At 32.4% G+C, this 16456-nt stretch overlaps 1 protein-coding gene across 5 annotated transcripts in view; it reads right to left on the bottom strand.

Moving 5' to 3' along the window:
• Nucleotides 1-16456, bottom strand: part of Fife (regulating synaptic membrane exocytosis protein fife) — a 281898-nt gene that overhangs the window by 119991 nt on the left and 145451 nt on the right. For all 5 annotated transcript variants that reach the window (XM_070304866.1, XM_070304868.1, XM_070304869.1 and 2 more), the window contains exon 11: nt 16060-16128. In XM_070304866.1, coding sequence (XP_070160967.1) covers nt 16060-16128 — 69 coding nt within the window. The remainder of the gene's footprint in view (nt 1-16059; nt 16129-16456) is intronic.

Here is a 16456-nt window from a genome sequence, read left to right as displayed (position 1 = left end):
CGCACACGCACACGCACACGCACACGTACACACACGTAACAATGAGCATCCAGTTGGTAGGGTTGGAAAGGCATAGAGATGGACTGAATACGTGATAATGGAGAATCTGCTCGTAGTCATAATGGTGTATCTTGCAAAGTTTAGAAGATCAAAGGCAATTATTATTTTTTAATACTAAGATTCTCGAATGTATCTTATATGTATTAAATATTTTGTTGAGAAAATGAATATAAACTGATGGAAATTGAAATCCCAACACTAAGAAGGAGTTATGCTGCCCGAATAAAAAACATAGAATGTTTGTTTATATAAGTATTTACTTTTATTACATTTTATTTTTATTATTTTATATACATATATATAATATATACTATATATATATAATAATAAATATATATATAAATAAATAAATAATATATATAATAAAAAAAATTAAAAAATTGAATAAAAGTAAATACTTATGTAAACAAACATGTTCTGTGTAATTTTCATTCACCCAGCATAAATCCTTCTTGGTGTTGGGATTTCAATTTCCATCAGAGATGTATATTATTAATACTTGCCGAGATAAAACTTTATATTAATGGACGAAAAATATTACAACTTTTGTAACGTATGAACGTTGATCAAATAATCGTTGATCGATAATCTTTCCTTTTCTCTGCGCGTCTTTATCTTTTTCCTCTCTCGATATCTTTTTATTGTAATAGAACACCCCGCACTACATTGCATATCGCTAAATATGTAAACAAAGACGATTACGTGACGTAAACTATAGATTTTCAATACTGGCAGTGAATATCGGAACATAACCTTTATTGTGTATGGAACCATAGATGCAAGTTTTGCGTTTTATGTCCGCTGCCAGTGCGTGTGGAGGGGATACGTACACAAGCGTAAACCGTATACGTGTAATGCGCAGAGAGTTCTGCGCATTACACGCTTGTGTACGTATCCCCTCCACACGCGCTGGCAGCAGGCATAAAACGCAAAACTTGCATCACTGTATGGAACGCCTTACTTTGTTGTCATTCATATAGTGAGAGCGAGTAGACAGCAGCTCTGTCCTAGTATGTTCCTCGTTATACGCAATCGCGAAAGTTATTAAAAGATGTCTGAAACTCGATCTCTATTATAATTACCATTTAACGATTCATAAGCGTGTCGAAGCGACTGCTATTTATCGAAGCAGATATTAATTTCGCGTGATTTATTAATATACTAATATACTAATATGAAGTAAAAATAATATATTGAATAATAATAAATTAATTTTTTCATTTATATGTAATATATATATATATATATATATTCATATATATATATATATATATATATATATATAATATTTATATAAATATAATACGTCTTTTTTCTCATCTAATCACTCGATCCTGCAAGATTCGTACATTACTGTACGTTCTCAATTTAAAATAATAAGAAAATTACATCGAAATCGATGAGAAACTTAAAGCGCAATATGAGATACATTCAAGAATTCAAGCATTAAAGAAATAATTATTATCGGAAATACCGGAATAAAACAATAAGCTGTAAAATTTCAATGCTATATCGTTTCGATTCCTATTTTAAATGATTAAATCATGTGAAATGTTTGCTTCAATGAATAAATGTCACTTTGTTAAATAGTGATCGCTGCGTCGTTAATCACTAATTGTAAGGAATTTTAAAGTAATAAATATTTTCTGAATGCTTGGATTCGAATGTATCTCACATTGCGCTGCAAATTTTTCATCAATTTGTCGAAAAATGTAAGTTGCCTGTCATTTATCATTGCTTACGATTAACATCGGTAAAATAATGCTCAAAGTACTATGCGATTGTCACAGTTAATTGTATTTTTGCAAGTGAGTGTGTGAGTTATATAAATGTTATAGAGGAGCAGTAAAGAATAACGGAGAAAGCAGAAGAAGACCTGGAGGTATTCGACAATGGCAGAACAACTGTACGGTATGCAATTTTTAAATTATTTAATTTATTTATTATTTATCAGATTAATTTAATTCGTTATTTTGTTGTTTCTTTATTGATCCCATCTCTATGAATGATTTTCTATAATCCTATTCAATAATTTCTTTGACATTTTTTTATTTCTTTTTGTCATTTAGCATCTTTACAACTTCATAAGAAATATGTAAATATTTACTACTCCAAACCAATTTTGCAAAATATTGAAAAGTTATTGTACAAATCATTTGTATCTTTCAACAAAAAAAACATTTCGTTGAATTTTATATCGTGTATATGTATAGAGGGAAATAAAATAATAAAGCGATATAATAAATATTAAATATATAATAAATATTGCGTAATATGCGATATAATAAATATCACAGAAATTAGGAAGTTATACAATTTTAAATATTTTCTGGTAAATATGCATATATTAACGCCGACCCCATCGATTTCAATGAGATATACTGACATATGTTGACATATACTGACAAAGACATGACTCTAAATAACTTGCAAAAAATTTTAGCTGTCGCTCGTTGTTTATTACAAAGTTATTAACAATTTAAGTTTATGACTTTTCACGCGAAGCGAGATACGATTTTAAATGGATTTGTAACTTTGAGTGCAAAACAAGATTCAGTTCATATCGCGAAAAAAGTGGCGGTTATGACCCCCCCCCCCCCCCCCCTCTTTACGAGAGAGTTTCGGAAGATATAACTTAACTTAAACCAAATTTTAGTTTTAAATCTCTCTAAATTTTAGTAATAATTTTAAGAAATAGGTTTGGGTTAGATTATTTCTTCCGGAAGTAAAGCCCCCTCGTAGGAGGGGCGGAACCCACTGTTCTATTCATACACTTTTTAATGCGAAGAAAGGTTTCACATGGGTTTACAACTTTCCACATGAAGCGAGGTTCAACACGAACCTATGTGTCTTTTTTAATTGTGAAGGATGGTGACGAAACACACCATAGACATAGTATATCTAGACCGAGTGTTGAGGAGTAGGAGCCGAGATGCACGTAGAAAAGGACATACTCTGTTTCGTGCCCCTTGCGTTCTCACTCGTTCGCACATAGCATGACAAAAGAGAGCGCTATGTTCTGTGCGAGAGAACGCAAGGGGCACGAAACAGAGTATGTCCTTTTCTACGTGCATCTTTATCCCCACTCTTTAAATAAAGGCAAACGCTCAATCTAGATATACTATGTCTATGGGCGGAACCCATTATGTCCATGCCTATACTTTTTAAAACAAAGTGAGATTCTACATGGGTTGTACATGAGTTGAACCTCGCTTTGTATGAAAAGTTGTAAACCTATGTGGAATTTCACTTCTCTTTAAAAAGTATATGCGTAGAGGCAGTATATTCCGCTCCCCCTGCGGAGGACTCCACTACGAAAAAACTAAACACATAGGTTTGCGTTGAATCTCGCTTTGCGTGGAAAGTTGTAAACTCATATGGAACCTCACTTCGCATTAAAGTGTATGCGTGGACACAGTGGGTACCGCCCGCTACGGGAGAGGGCTCCACTTCCGAAAAAAATAACTTAACCCAAACCTATTTCTAATTTAAAACTAAAATTTGATTTGGGTTAAGTTATGCCAAAATATATATTGGATGATTGCATAAGTTCGTGTCCGATTTTCATAGATGGCATTAAGTTGCTGCATGGCGGAGTTCTATTGTTTTCGTGTGGTAATTGTTGCTTATACCGAATAGATGACGTTGTCTTATGTCAATTTAGCGTCAGATATTGTTCAGATAAGTCCATTTGTGCATAAGAGAAATCATTAAAAATGGAGAACGAAAAGGTGCATTTGCGACATGTAATGCTATATGAATTTCGGAAAGGCGTGAGTGTTGGGATTGCACAAAAAAATATTTAAAGCGTTTATTTGGACCGCGCTCCTGCTCTCCGAACAGTCAAAAAGTGGTTTGGCAGATTTCGAAATGGTGATTTCAACATGGAGGATCAACCCCGCTCTGGACGGCCTTCTGGCATTGATGATGACATTGTGCATGCCTTAGTGGAAAGAAACCCAAGGATTACATCTGAGGATATTGCTGAGAGGCTGAACATCAATAATTCAACCGCTTTTCGTCATTTAAAAAAGCTTGGATACATTTCCAAGCTTGATACGTGGGTGCCGCATCTCCTGACTGAAAGGAATAAGCTGCAGGAAAACTGCAGGAGTCGCAATGGGAAATTCTGCAGCACCCGCCATATTCTCCAGATATTGCGCCTTCAGATTTTTATCTGTTCCGGTCTTTGCAGAATAGTTTAAATGGCAAGAATCTCAATTCCGAGGAAGCTGTCGAAAACCACCTTAGAAACTTTTTTCAAGAAAAACCAAGTTCTTTCTTCAAAAATGGAATCGACAAGCTTATAGATGGTTGGAAAACCATTGTAGAAAAGAATGGAGACTATATAATTGATTAATAAAAGTGTTATCTCTAAAATATAATCTATTGAAGTTTATATTTAAATCGGGCACGAACTTATGCAATCACCCAATATTTTTTAGAACAATTCGTAAAACGTTTGTCATTCAACTATTATTTCTACATAATATTTTAGCCATCATTTTATTTAATTTAATTTCAAATATTACGTTCACGTATTATTTTTACTTGTGTTAAACTCGTAAGGATTAACTCGTTATGTATTGCTTTTGAAAAAGTAAACTTTACGGGTTTGAGGGATCGATTTTAAAGTCGTATTCTATCGATTATTAATGATCTATATCGAATCATAATATAATTAGCGCTATAGTATATTACTGAATTTTTATTGTGAATTAAGTCTTTCTTTATCTGAATGTTGAAATATATAGAGATATTTAAGATTTTAAATTATAAAATTCCCAATAATTCTTTTCAATTTCGAAAATTAATTAAATAAACTAAATATACATGTTATAGATTTCTAAATAAATTTAATCTGTCTTTAATCTCTCTTTTTTGTATATATAAATAATATTAATAAGTTTATATATAACTATAATACACACATAACTTTTCTTGCATTGCATCGATTTCAGTAAATGATACGTAAATATGCATTACTACTTTTCCTCACGATTTTTCGCATTAAAAAACTCAATATAAATATTTGTACGTTATATATGTATATATATATATATATATATATATATATATATATATATATATATATAAATCAATTGATATAAAAAAATAATTGTTTTTAAGAAAAAGTATGTAATTATTTACAATGTATTTTTTTAACAATTGTTTTTTTTTACACTAATTAATTTGTCTCATTATTTTGTACATAAAAATATTACGGTAAGATTATTGAAAACTAAATATCTTACGAGATATTTTATTTTTTTATATCAAAATATGTCAGATTAAGATATAAAATAACTCAAAAAATACTGAATGAAAACATATTTTATTATAAAGTTTTGAAAAAGTCTCAACAAGGGCTATAAGAATATGTAATAAAAAATAGAGGTTTCAATTTAAAAAATTTAATGTGACCTTGATATGACCTTAACAATGTCATATAAGGTCTAATTAATATTCCTATCTCTTTTTCTCTTCAGAACCAAACAACTTTTGTCTAAAAAGTTTCCTTCTAAAACTTACAGGTTTTGAGATATTTGCCTCTTAAGATTAAAAAGATTATACCCTGTATACGGGAAAGTTAGGTCAAACCGGATAGCCCTGTTTTTTCGTAATAAATGCTGCTATCTATGGCTAACTTGTGTTATTAGTTGTAGATTAGCGCCATCATTATTTTAAAACAAACCGTGCCCTTGTGAACACGATATTTCTTTTTAATAAAAATTTAAAGTTTTTAGCCTAAAAAAGATCGAAATCGAGGCAATAATCGAGTCGTCGTGCACTTTTTATAGAACATCTGTTTCGGTAAGTGCAGCATTGCATTCTGTGCATATTAAAAAGTATATGATATTAGTTTTGATCGGTATTTTGTACGCCAGAATATACAACCGCCGTATTTGTTACTTTCCTTGTGTTGGGGCAAAACTGGATACTTACACATCTCATATAATGAAAAGAGGAAGAATTGTTATCCCGACTTTGTGTTTCTATAAAAAGCAACTGGAAACAAAAACTAACACTTAGAAAAAAAACACTAAAAAAAAGATTTTTGAGACCTCTATAGTTAAAAAGTTAAATAAGAATGTTTTGCAGAATAAGTAATGTCGAATAAGAGAATACCTTTATTTGTGATTTTTGTCAATAGAATATATCTTTATATATCTTAAATTGTATTTTGATTAAACTAAATTTAGATTTTATAATTACACAGTATTTTGCATGTTTTCAAATGGATATCTGGTTTGATCCTATCGGTAGGACAAAACCGGGTACTTTGACTTCTCCACAAAATCTTGTTATTCTTGGTAACCAAAAATTTTTTCGCGACAACTAGCCTTATTATCTCATAGTTTAAGGTTCACTAAAGACTACTAACGGTCGGCAAAATTTTTTATGCTCTAAGATTTTTTGTAGGAAGACAAATCCAAAAATGTATCCGGTTTTACCCTACTTTCTCCTATACATATATAAGGTAAAAAAAAATTTTTGGATGGGGTATCTATTTGAAAATATGCAAAACATCATGTAATTACAAAATCTAGATTTATTTTAATCAAAATCAATATAAAGATATATTTTATTGACAAAAACCAGAAATAAAAATATCCTCTTGTCCGACATTGGTGCAGGACTTCCTTACTTAACTTTTTAACTTTAGGGGTCTCAAAAATCTTTTTCTTTTAGTGATTTCTTTTTCTGAACGTTAGTTTTTGTTTTTAACTGCTTTTTGTAGAGATACAAAGTCAGGATGACAGTTCTCCCTTTTTTCATTATATGACATGTGTAAGTACCCGGCTTTGCCCCACCACAAGGAAAGTAACAAATACGGTGATTGTATATATTTCGGCGTACAAAATGCCGATCAAAACTAATATAATATATTCTCTAATACGTACAGAATGCAATGCCATACTTATTGAAATAAATGCTCTATACAGAAAATAATGCACGACAATTCGATTCTTGCCTCGATATCGATCTTTGGAGGGTCAAAAACTTTGAACTTTTATTAAAAAAAAAATTATGTGCATAGGGGCTTGGTTTATTTTCAAATAATGACGGCGTCAATCTACAACTAATGACACAAGCTAGCAACAGATGGCAGTCATTATTACGAAAAAACAGGGGTACCCAGTTTGACCCGCATACCCGGTTTTACCCAACTTTCCCCTATATATATGTGTGTGCACGCGCGCGCGTTTGTGTGTGTGTGTGTGTGTGTGTGTGTGTGTGTGTGTGTGTGTGTGTGTGTGTGTGTGTGTGTGTGTGTGTGTGTGTGTGTGTGTGTGTGTGTGTGTGTGTGTGTGTGTGTGTGTGTGTGTGTGTGTGTCATGCACTAGTCCTCTTGTCCTGTAGTGTCCTTTCTATGTATTTTGCACGCATGTTATACCTATACTTCAATCAAATAACCCGGGCATAATTCGCCAAAACATCTGCTACAGTAAACCTCCCCATTTCTCATGATTAAATCAAAACAGATTCCTGTTGCATCCACAGTCAACCTGTTGATCGTTAATTCCAAACATCGTTGTTTCTCATAGTGCATTATCCGGTTTCGCAAAAAATATTTTGCCGTCTCAAAATGAATGGATAACCTACGGTTTGTTAGGTCAATTAATACACAGCCTACAGAAAAATATTCTCTTGCAATCTTTCATTCAAGAAATTAATCATCAAAAAGATAGGCGCAAATGTATATAAAATATTTATAGGTTATTTTCCTGCGTGATGTATATTTTTCAATCGAATCTATCAAAACACAGACTTGTAAGCATACGTGCTCTACCTATTTATATTTTTGAAGATTGATTCAAACTTATCGTGATTATTAATAATGTTTATAACTCCGAAACTGCAATAACTTTATATATACGAGAGAAAGAGAAAAATTAATAGTTTTTCGTCTACGAAAGTTTTTTTCTTTCGCGAGCTCTCGCTCTTTTTATGAAATTCTATCTGTCGGATGTTCTTCGAATATAGAGACATGCGACAGCGAGAGATCAAGACAACGGGCGCTTGCGTTGATCGACGTGTATCCGGATGTGCGACGAGCTGAGCGGTTTACAAACGGGCTCGTAAAATACGGGAGAGACACGTCCGTTTACGTTAACGCGTCTCTATTGAGTCCTACGCAGCGAGAGAGAGAGAGAGAGAGAGAGAGAGAGAGAGAAAGAGAGGGAAAGGGTGAGAGGAAAGACCCGATCGATCGCGTACCTTCCGGTATTCCGCGAGCGCGGCTGCGTCCCGTGATGTGTTCCGTGTGCGAATTCGCACGAAAAGCTATTATCCCGGGATAGAAGTGTGTGCACAAACGACCGATGGCGTGTGATGTACGGTGGGATCTGGACGATTGTGTCTGCAATCTGGGGATTTGTGCGCGACGGACGGGGCGACAGACCTTTCGCACGCGCTAGGTGCCGCGCTGTACTATTTATGGAACGTTCAAACCTGTAGCTCTTCATATTCGTGGTTTTCCGTAAATATCCGTTTAAATCGATTCCCAATATGGTTTAAAGAGACAAACATGTGACATTTTTGTGGCTGACTACACGCATGCAAGTTCTTCTCCAACTTTTTTTTTATTTTAATATCGATTTGACTTCCCGATGGTGATAATTGACGAATAAAAATAAGTGACGACATTATATTGAAATGTATTGAGATTATGGCGCTATCAGGATTGTCTTTTTCAATTATTTCATACGCAAGTATTAAATAAGATTAATACATGATCGTAATCAATTGATTTGGCAATTTAATACTGTTTGACAAATCTTCTTTATCTCTCTTATTTCTGATTATTCCAATCTCAAACACAATAATTATATACACAAGAGAGAAAATGCGGATATTTTATCAACCGACGCCAAGTACCTAAAAAAATACTTACTAGCTTCTCAACAGTTTTGTCTATGTACAGGGACCGCGGCGCTACCAAGCTTATCCAGAATTTTACATCTATAAAATAGTTTGAATAAACTATTGATTAAAATATCTCAGAAACTAAAAACGTAATCAAAAATCTAACGGCACTTTTATTATATAATGTGGATGCAAGCTTTCAATTGCGACCAGTTTCAATAAAATTGGTCCAATCAATCCTGAGATATGATAATTGTATTGTATATATCAGAACTGTGACATTTGGTCTTTCAGTCTCAGATTTCAAACTCACGTACGTATGTTTGTACGCACACACGCAAAGCGATTTCCTCAAGAAGCATTCACACCTCTCATGTATAATTATTCCTTTGAGTTTATTCCTTTGAGATTATTCCTTTGATATTCTTTTATAAATTTATAATTTTATAAATTTATAATACAATAGATGAGAAAGAGAGAGAGAGGCCGGGCGAGAAAGAAAAAGAGAAAGAATGAGTGAGGGGGAGAGAGAGGGAAGGCAAGAAGGAGAGAGAGCGCGGGAAAGAGACAGGGAAGGTAGGAAGGGAGAGAGAGAGTAGGAAGGAGAGGAAGAAGAGAGAAAGAGAGAGAGAGAGAGAGAGAGAGAGAGAGAACGAATATATGTATATGTATACCCCACTACGCTGCATTGATATATTGCCAGATATACATATATATAAACAAAAATGTGCGTTGATATGTGGCTAAAAGTAAAGAATAACAGGAGTGAACGTTTAGTGTTAAGCGAGCGGATGGAAGTGACTATATATAAGTGGATGGTCAAGCTGGTCCCTCAGGAACAAATTGCAACATGACAGAAAGTAAACCTTCGGAAAATCCACCTATATAAAATAATAGGTAAGAATACTCAATTCCTACGTATTTTTGCCTCCTAAACACGAATATGAAACTTAAAAATGGCGCTCGAGCCAAGAAACATCGAAAATTGCAAAATAGGAAAGGCGGAATCCACTGTATCCACGCATATACTTTACAAAGCAAAATCCACCCTACAATTGTTGTGTGGATGGAAATGTATATGCGTGGACTCAGTGAGTTCCGCCCCTCCTACGGGGGGGGGGGGCTTCACTTCAGGAAGATATAACCTAACCCAAACCAAATTGTAGTTTTAAATCAGAAATAGGTTTGGATTAGATTATATCTTCCGGAAGTGAAGCCTTCCCGTAGGGAAGGCGGAACCCACTATGTCCACGCATATATTTTATAACGCGAAGCAAGTTTCACTCCACAATTGTTGTATGGATGGGAAAATGTATACATGGACGCAGTGGGTTCCGCTCCCCCTACGAAGGAGTTCCACTTTCGGAATATATAACCTAACCCAAACCAAATTTCAGTTTTAAATCAGAAATAGATTTGGATTAGGTTATATCTTCCGGAAGTGGAATCCCACTCTTGTAGGAGGGGGGGGGGGGCGGAACTCGCTGCGTTCACTCCCAGAGGTGAATTGTTATTAATAAAAATGCATCCCTTGGACATGGGTTTAATTTTCGCGTTTGATTGGATTTTTGCGTTTTTCTTCAATTTGTGAGTCCGACCGCCAGTTTTAAATTTCATATTCGTGTTCAGGCAGTAAAAATACATAAGAATTGGGTATTCTTACCTATTATTTTATATAAGTAGGTTTCCGAAGGTTTATCTTTTTTTAGCCTAATAATGGCTCTTCCTCTCACTTATTTAGAATCGGTGATCTTACGCAAAATAAATGCAGATTGGAACAAGTAAGGCAACAAGTGGCTGCATATGGCCTGAAAAATATCAGAAAAGTGGACCGTCAAGATGGCTGCGATGACGTACTTCGCGATAAGTCTACCTCCACTATCGATATGCTTACTTCTGTTATTCTTTACTCTTGGGTATACGGCGTAAATTGCGCTATTGTATTGTGTATGGAATGTTTCATCTTGTTGTCATTCATATGGTGAGAGTGAATAGGCAATAGTTCCATGTGTTGTCATAGTATATGTGTACCTCGTTATATACGAAAATTATTAAAAGATGTTTGAAACTCGATTTCTATTAAAATTAATAATTAACAATTCATAAGCGACTGCTATTTATCAAAGTAAATATTAATTTCGTGTGATTTATTAATATACTAATATAAAGTAAGAATAATTACAAAAAACAGTGATATCCCACTAAAAAAAATCTCACAAAGATAAAAAAAATACGTATTCAAGTATATATCTAAAAAATAACTTAAAAATTTTCCCCTAAAAAATAAAAGATAAATGTGAAATCAATAGTTAACTAACCAAGTACTTAGTTAGTTTGCAATTCAGTTTGTGAGAATTTGTAATTTGAAATAGTATTTGTCATAAAATCAATCTCGTATTTATAGAAATGTTATAGACAGATTCTCTTCGTAGAATTAAAACATATTTTATTTTTATTAACAAAAACATGATGTTATAAATAAGTTCAATACAAATAAAATATCTGAAAAAATTTTAATTTAAAAAATTTTGTGCTGCTAACTTTTGAAGTATATATTAAAACCAACAAACAATAAATTTAATTTAGATCTAAAATTATAGAATTATATTTAATTTAGTTACAATACAATAACTGTAATGTGAATTAATGTATTAAAGAATACATTAATTTTAACATATTGTTTAGTTTAGCAACGCCAAGTTTTTTTTATTTGTATTGAACTTATTTTGAAAATCAAGTTTTTGTTAATAAAAATAAAATGTGTTTTAATTTTATGGAGAGAATCTATTTATAACATCTCTATAAATACGAGATTGATTTTATGACAGATACTATTTCAAATTACAAATCCTCACAAACTGGGTTGCTTCTAACAATAACTTGGCTAGTTAACTATTGATTTTATATTCAGTTTTTATTTTTTATTTTTTAAGGATTTTTTATTTTGTAGGGGAAAATTTTTATAAATTATTTATTAGGTATGTACTTGGCGTATTTTTTTTTTTTATCTTTATGAGATTTTTTAATGGGATATTTATTCTATGAGATGTTGCCGCGTCATCATTCATGGAAAAGCATTGCGAAATTACGTCCTGGTTATTACAGCTATATCCAGTTTACGTCCATGCATTACGTATCATCGCGTTTAATGGATTTCCCTTCGAATTGCGCGAATTGCAAAGCGGATTCATCATTATTGTGCTTTCTGTGTGACTACAACATATTAGTGTTGCTGATGATGTCGTGATTAGGTATTGCTTTATACATAAACAAGAAGCATGATTGAGCAATGTGTAATATGCATTTGCTAAATCAGTTCGCAAATCGCAAACGCTTTGTTTTTCCGAATTATGAAAATTATGAACTGTGAAAATATAATATGAATATCTGCGCGAGATTATCAGATTAAAAAATCAGTTTAAAATATAATCGCTTCAAAGTTTTTTGTATTTAACTTACATGCATTATTAACAAATAGCAACGAAAAAAAAAAATAAAAAAAGTCACATGAAAATATTGTACATTAGAATGAAAATTGTTATTTTCTGGAGTACAGATTAATAATTTCGTATTGAATTAAACTTGAATCGTCAAATAGTTATATTGATAAAAATGAATGTATAACTATATATCTTATCTTGAATTGAAATCCGTTTGTGTGTGTGCGAAATAAAATTAGAAAAAACTGGCGGGTAAGAGCACAGGCGCGGGTATCGATGTGCAAATATATTATTGTTAAATTCAATTAACTAGTGCATTTAGAAAGTTTTTTTCCATTTAATTGTTTTTATTCTGATTGTATTGCTGTCATTATTAAAATTAGAAAAATCGTATATACATCTCCGTTCTAGACCAATAACGTGCATAAGTAAATACACATGTAATATTATAATTTAACCGTTTTGGTATTGAACAAAGTGCTGCAATAAGACAGAATCCATTGGACCATCCGTGTATTTGTTACCACGTGCTTGCCACGCCCAAGAGCTTCACATTATTAAATAAATATAATAACTGTTTTAAATATTAAGCGCGGCGCACACATACACACATATTAATAATTGATAACAGCAACCGCGATAATTGTATAACCATGTAAAATTTCCAAGATTAACGAATATATATAAATAATAGAAGGTAAGCCGCGTACGAGAAAAAAAAGAGACAGAAAATCGATTTGAATCATTGCTTATAAAAATATTCGCGATATAATTCAATTGATCAAACGTATAATATATCAAAAACACTTGCACGCATACCACATTAAATTTGTTAATAATTAGTTTAACTAAAATACTATTAAATATATTAAAAATATGTGTATGGAAAATAATTGTTGAAATTTTGATTGGATAGTATCGAATGATCGAATTTTGAATTGGTCCGCTCTCTAATTAATTGTCAAGATATATTCTTATTTCACCCTGTCGTAACGGTAATGCTCTGTCGTAACGGCGCAGTAGCCCTATTCTATAACTTTTAACGAAAAATTCGCTATCGTTACACGTCGTTGCGCAGCTATTTTCCGATATGTTTCAGCTGCGCAACGGCCCATAACGATAGCGACGTCATTGTTACGAGGTTAGAGAATAGGCCTACAGGACAAGAAAGAACAACGAGAGAACGCGGATGTGTGTTGTGAAGGAAACGAAGAGTCCCTGAATAATAGCAACGAATAATTAAACGTCAATCGCATGCCTACTCGTTGGGCGTTGGGCACAGGCTTATAATCGCTGGCTCTCTCCCCCTCCCCTCTCTCTCTTTCTCTCTCCCTCTCTCTCCTTCTCTCTCTCTCTCTCTCTCTCTCTCTCTCTCTCTTTCTATCTCCTTCTTTCTCTCTCTTTTTCTTCTTCGCTCATTTACCTGCTATTTATCTGATGCGCACATACAGCACGCTAGTAGCTATTGCAGTTGATATAACTATGAACTGTCATCCATTTAGAGCAACAACTGCATCGATCATCGAGAATCTCGCATCCGTATGATGTACCATATCGATAAACGCGTGTTGTGCACAACAATACGATATAAGATCGGAAAATATGCACGTGTGAAATGATAATAAGTTGAAATAATGATATGACAATGTATACGAGCGATAAAACTTTTAAAATTTTTCGGAAAATTTCACAAACTCATTTTATTTCAAACGCCTACGGTTTAATTTTAGATTTGATTATTGAAATCAAGCTCTCGACTACGTAGATGAAATTGAAAATACATAATTCATGGAGAATGTAAATTTGGGCGATACACGAGACATCACAATGGGAACGGCTATAAAAGGCTTCAAAAGACCGAGGTGTAAAATGATAATAGGTGAGAAGAGTAAATACAAGGTGTGAGAGAAAAAGAGAGAAAGAAAGAGAGAGAGAGAGCAGTCAAAGAGAAAACGACTGAAAGGATGACAAAGAGATACGGAGTTTCGCGGAGTGGTGAAAAATTAATGGTATCGCATAGTTCCGGCTGCTGATTAACTTGGATTCTATCAAAGTACTTCACAATTCGTTAATCTCTTGATCATCAGTGCACCAAACCTGTTGCACTTATTTCAGCAAGCAATTATTTTGCGTAATATAGCTTTTTTTTTTTTTTTTAGAAAACTACCCGAGTTGTTTTTATTATAATTAGTTTTTTATTATACCGGTCAAAACTTTCTCTTGATCTCTTTATTGCCATAAAATCCTCTTCGATATATGTGTCGCGTCATATAATCTCATCCTGAAAATTTTCATTATTTTATTATATAATTTGTGTTTGCGCATTTTTTAAAATTTGAATCTTTTTCTCAACAATATCACAATAATTTTTAAGATAAAATAATGATATAGGTTTTTTTATATAAGAGTAAGAGACATAAATAAATAGGTGAAGAGATGAATAAGTAACTTATACAAAAGAAGCAAACTAATATTATTTTTAAGTATAAATAAAAATATTATTGTATGAAAGACTCTATTAAAGACGAAGCACAATTACATTAAATACTTTAACCGTAAGCAAGTCATCATTAAATATTTTAATCGAACAACAAGTAAATAATTTAATCGTTTCTTATTTCGATATGCACTCAAAAGAAAATATATTTTACGAATTAGGGTAAACCTTGATATTAGCGCTGACCTCACCGATTTCAACGATCTTGACATATGTTATCAAGGACATGGCTCTGAGTAACTTGTAAAAAAATTTAACCGTTGCTCGTTGTTTTTTACAAAGTTATTAACGATTGAAGATAGTGACCGACTAATGCTTGCAACATAAGACTGCATATATTTCGACATGAATATAAGCTCGCAACACTTTCCCATCCACACAATAATTATGGGGTAGACCTCGCTTCGTTTTGTAAAGTATATGCGTGGACAACGCAACAACACGTGGGTTTCATTTCTAAAACATATAACCTAACCCAAATCTATTTCTGATTTAAAACTAAAATTTGGTTTAATCCTAAAGCCCCCCCCCCCCCGTACAATTACTTAAATATATAATTAATAACTTAAATATACAACTAAATACTGAAATATATTATACATGGAGAAATTCAGATTATCGCATTTAATACGTGTTCTTATCATAAGTTTGTAATAAACAACGAGCAACGGCTAAAATTTTTTGAAAGTTACTTAGAGCCGTGTCCTTGGCAACATATGTCATTGAAATCGATGAGGTTGGTGCTAATATCAAGGTTTATCCGAATTATTTTTAATATCAAATTTTTTAATAACAAAAATTAGAATATGTATATCTATTATTAATCTATATTATTAACTATTATTAATCTATATTGTCAAAAATTTATATTTACTAATATAATTTCAATACTAATACATATACACTAATGTTTACACAATAGATTGATGCGTCAATAATGCTGAAAGTTTCAATGTAATTCATGACGAAAAATCAATATTCAAGACTAAAGAGACAACGTGAAGCACTGTATTATTGTTTGCGCAGTAGTGGATATCAGCGATATGAATCACCGATATTAGTGTCAGAGAACTTTGGCCGTTCAATAGAAATTAAAGAATCTAGAGCAAATTTAAACTCTTTTTAAATTTCAAGTTTCGGACATTTCAAAGGTGCTTCAATTACGGTGGTAATGCTTAATTATATACTTACTTCTGTGTCCTTTATCCATGACCGGATCTCTTCTTAGCTTCACTCTCCTCTTCGCATTCATTCGTGGAGCTGGAAAAGATAAAAAATATATAAGTTTGAAAATTTTATCTCATAAAAATTTTAAATATAATTATTATTTAAATATAAATATAATTTTCACTTTTTGATGTATTAATAATATTCGAACGAAAGTAAACTTTATGAAATTTAATAAGAATAAATAAAAAATGAATATAAATAAATTTAATACGTGAATATATAAAGATACGTAGGAACATAATATTAAAGAAAAGACTCAATTGTAATCGTGAGATTCAGTTTAAAAATCCAATTCGTGAAGTATAAAAAGAGAATAGGAAAACCGATATGTTTTCTTTTTCAATTTCAAATCAAGATA

Source organism: Polyergus mexicanus, unplaced genomic scaffold (assembly GCF_030449975.1).
Source record: "Polyergus mexicanus isolate NDT 795.1 unplaced genomic scaffold, iyPolMexi1.0 SCAF_12, whole genome shotgun sequence".
NCBI classification, from domain to species: Eukaryota; Metazoa; Arthropoda; class Insecta; order Hymenoptera; family Formicidae; genus Polyergus; species Polyergus mexicanus.
The sequence above is the reverse complement of the archived record's forward strand: the minus strand, read 5'-3'. Positions and strand labels throughout refer to the sequence as shown.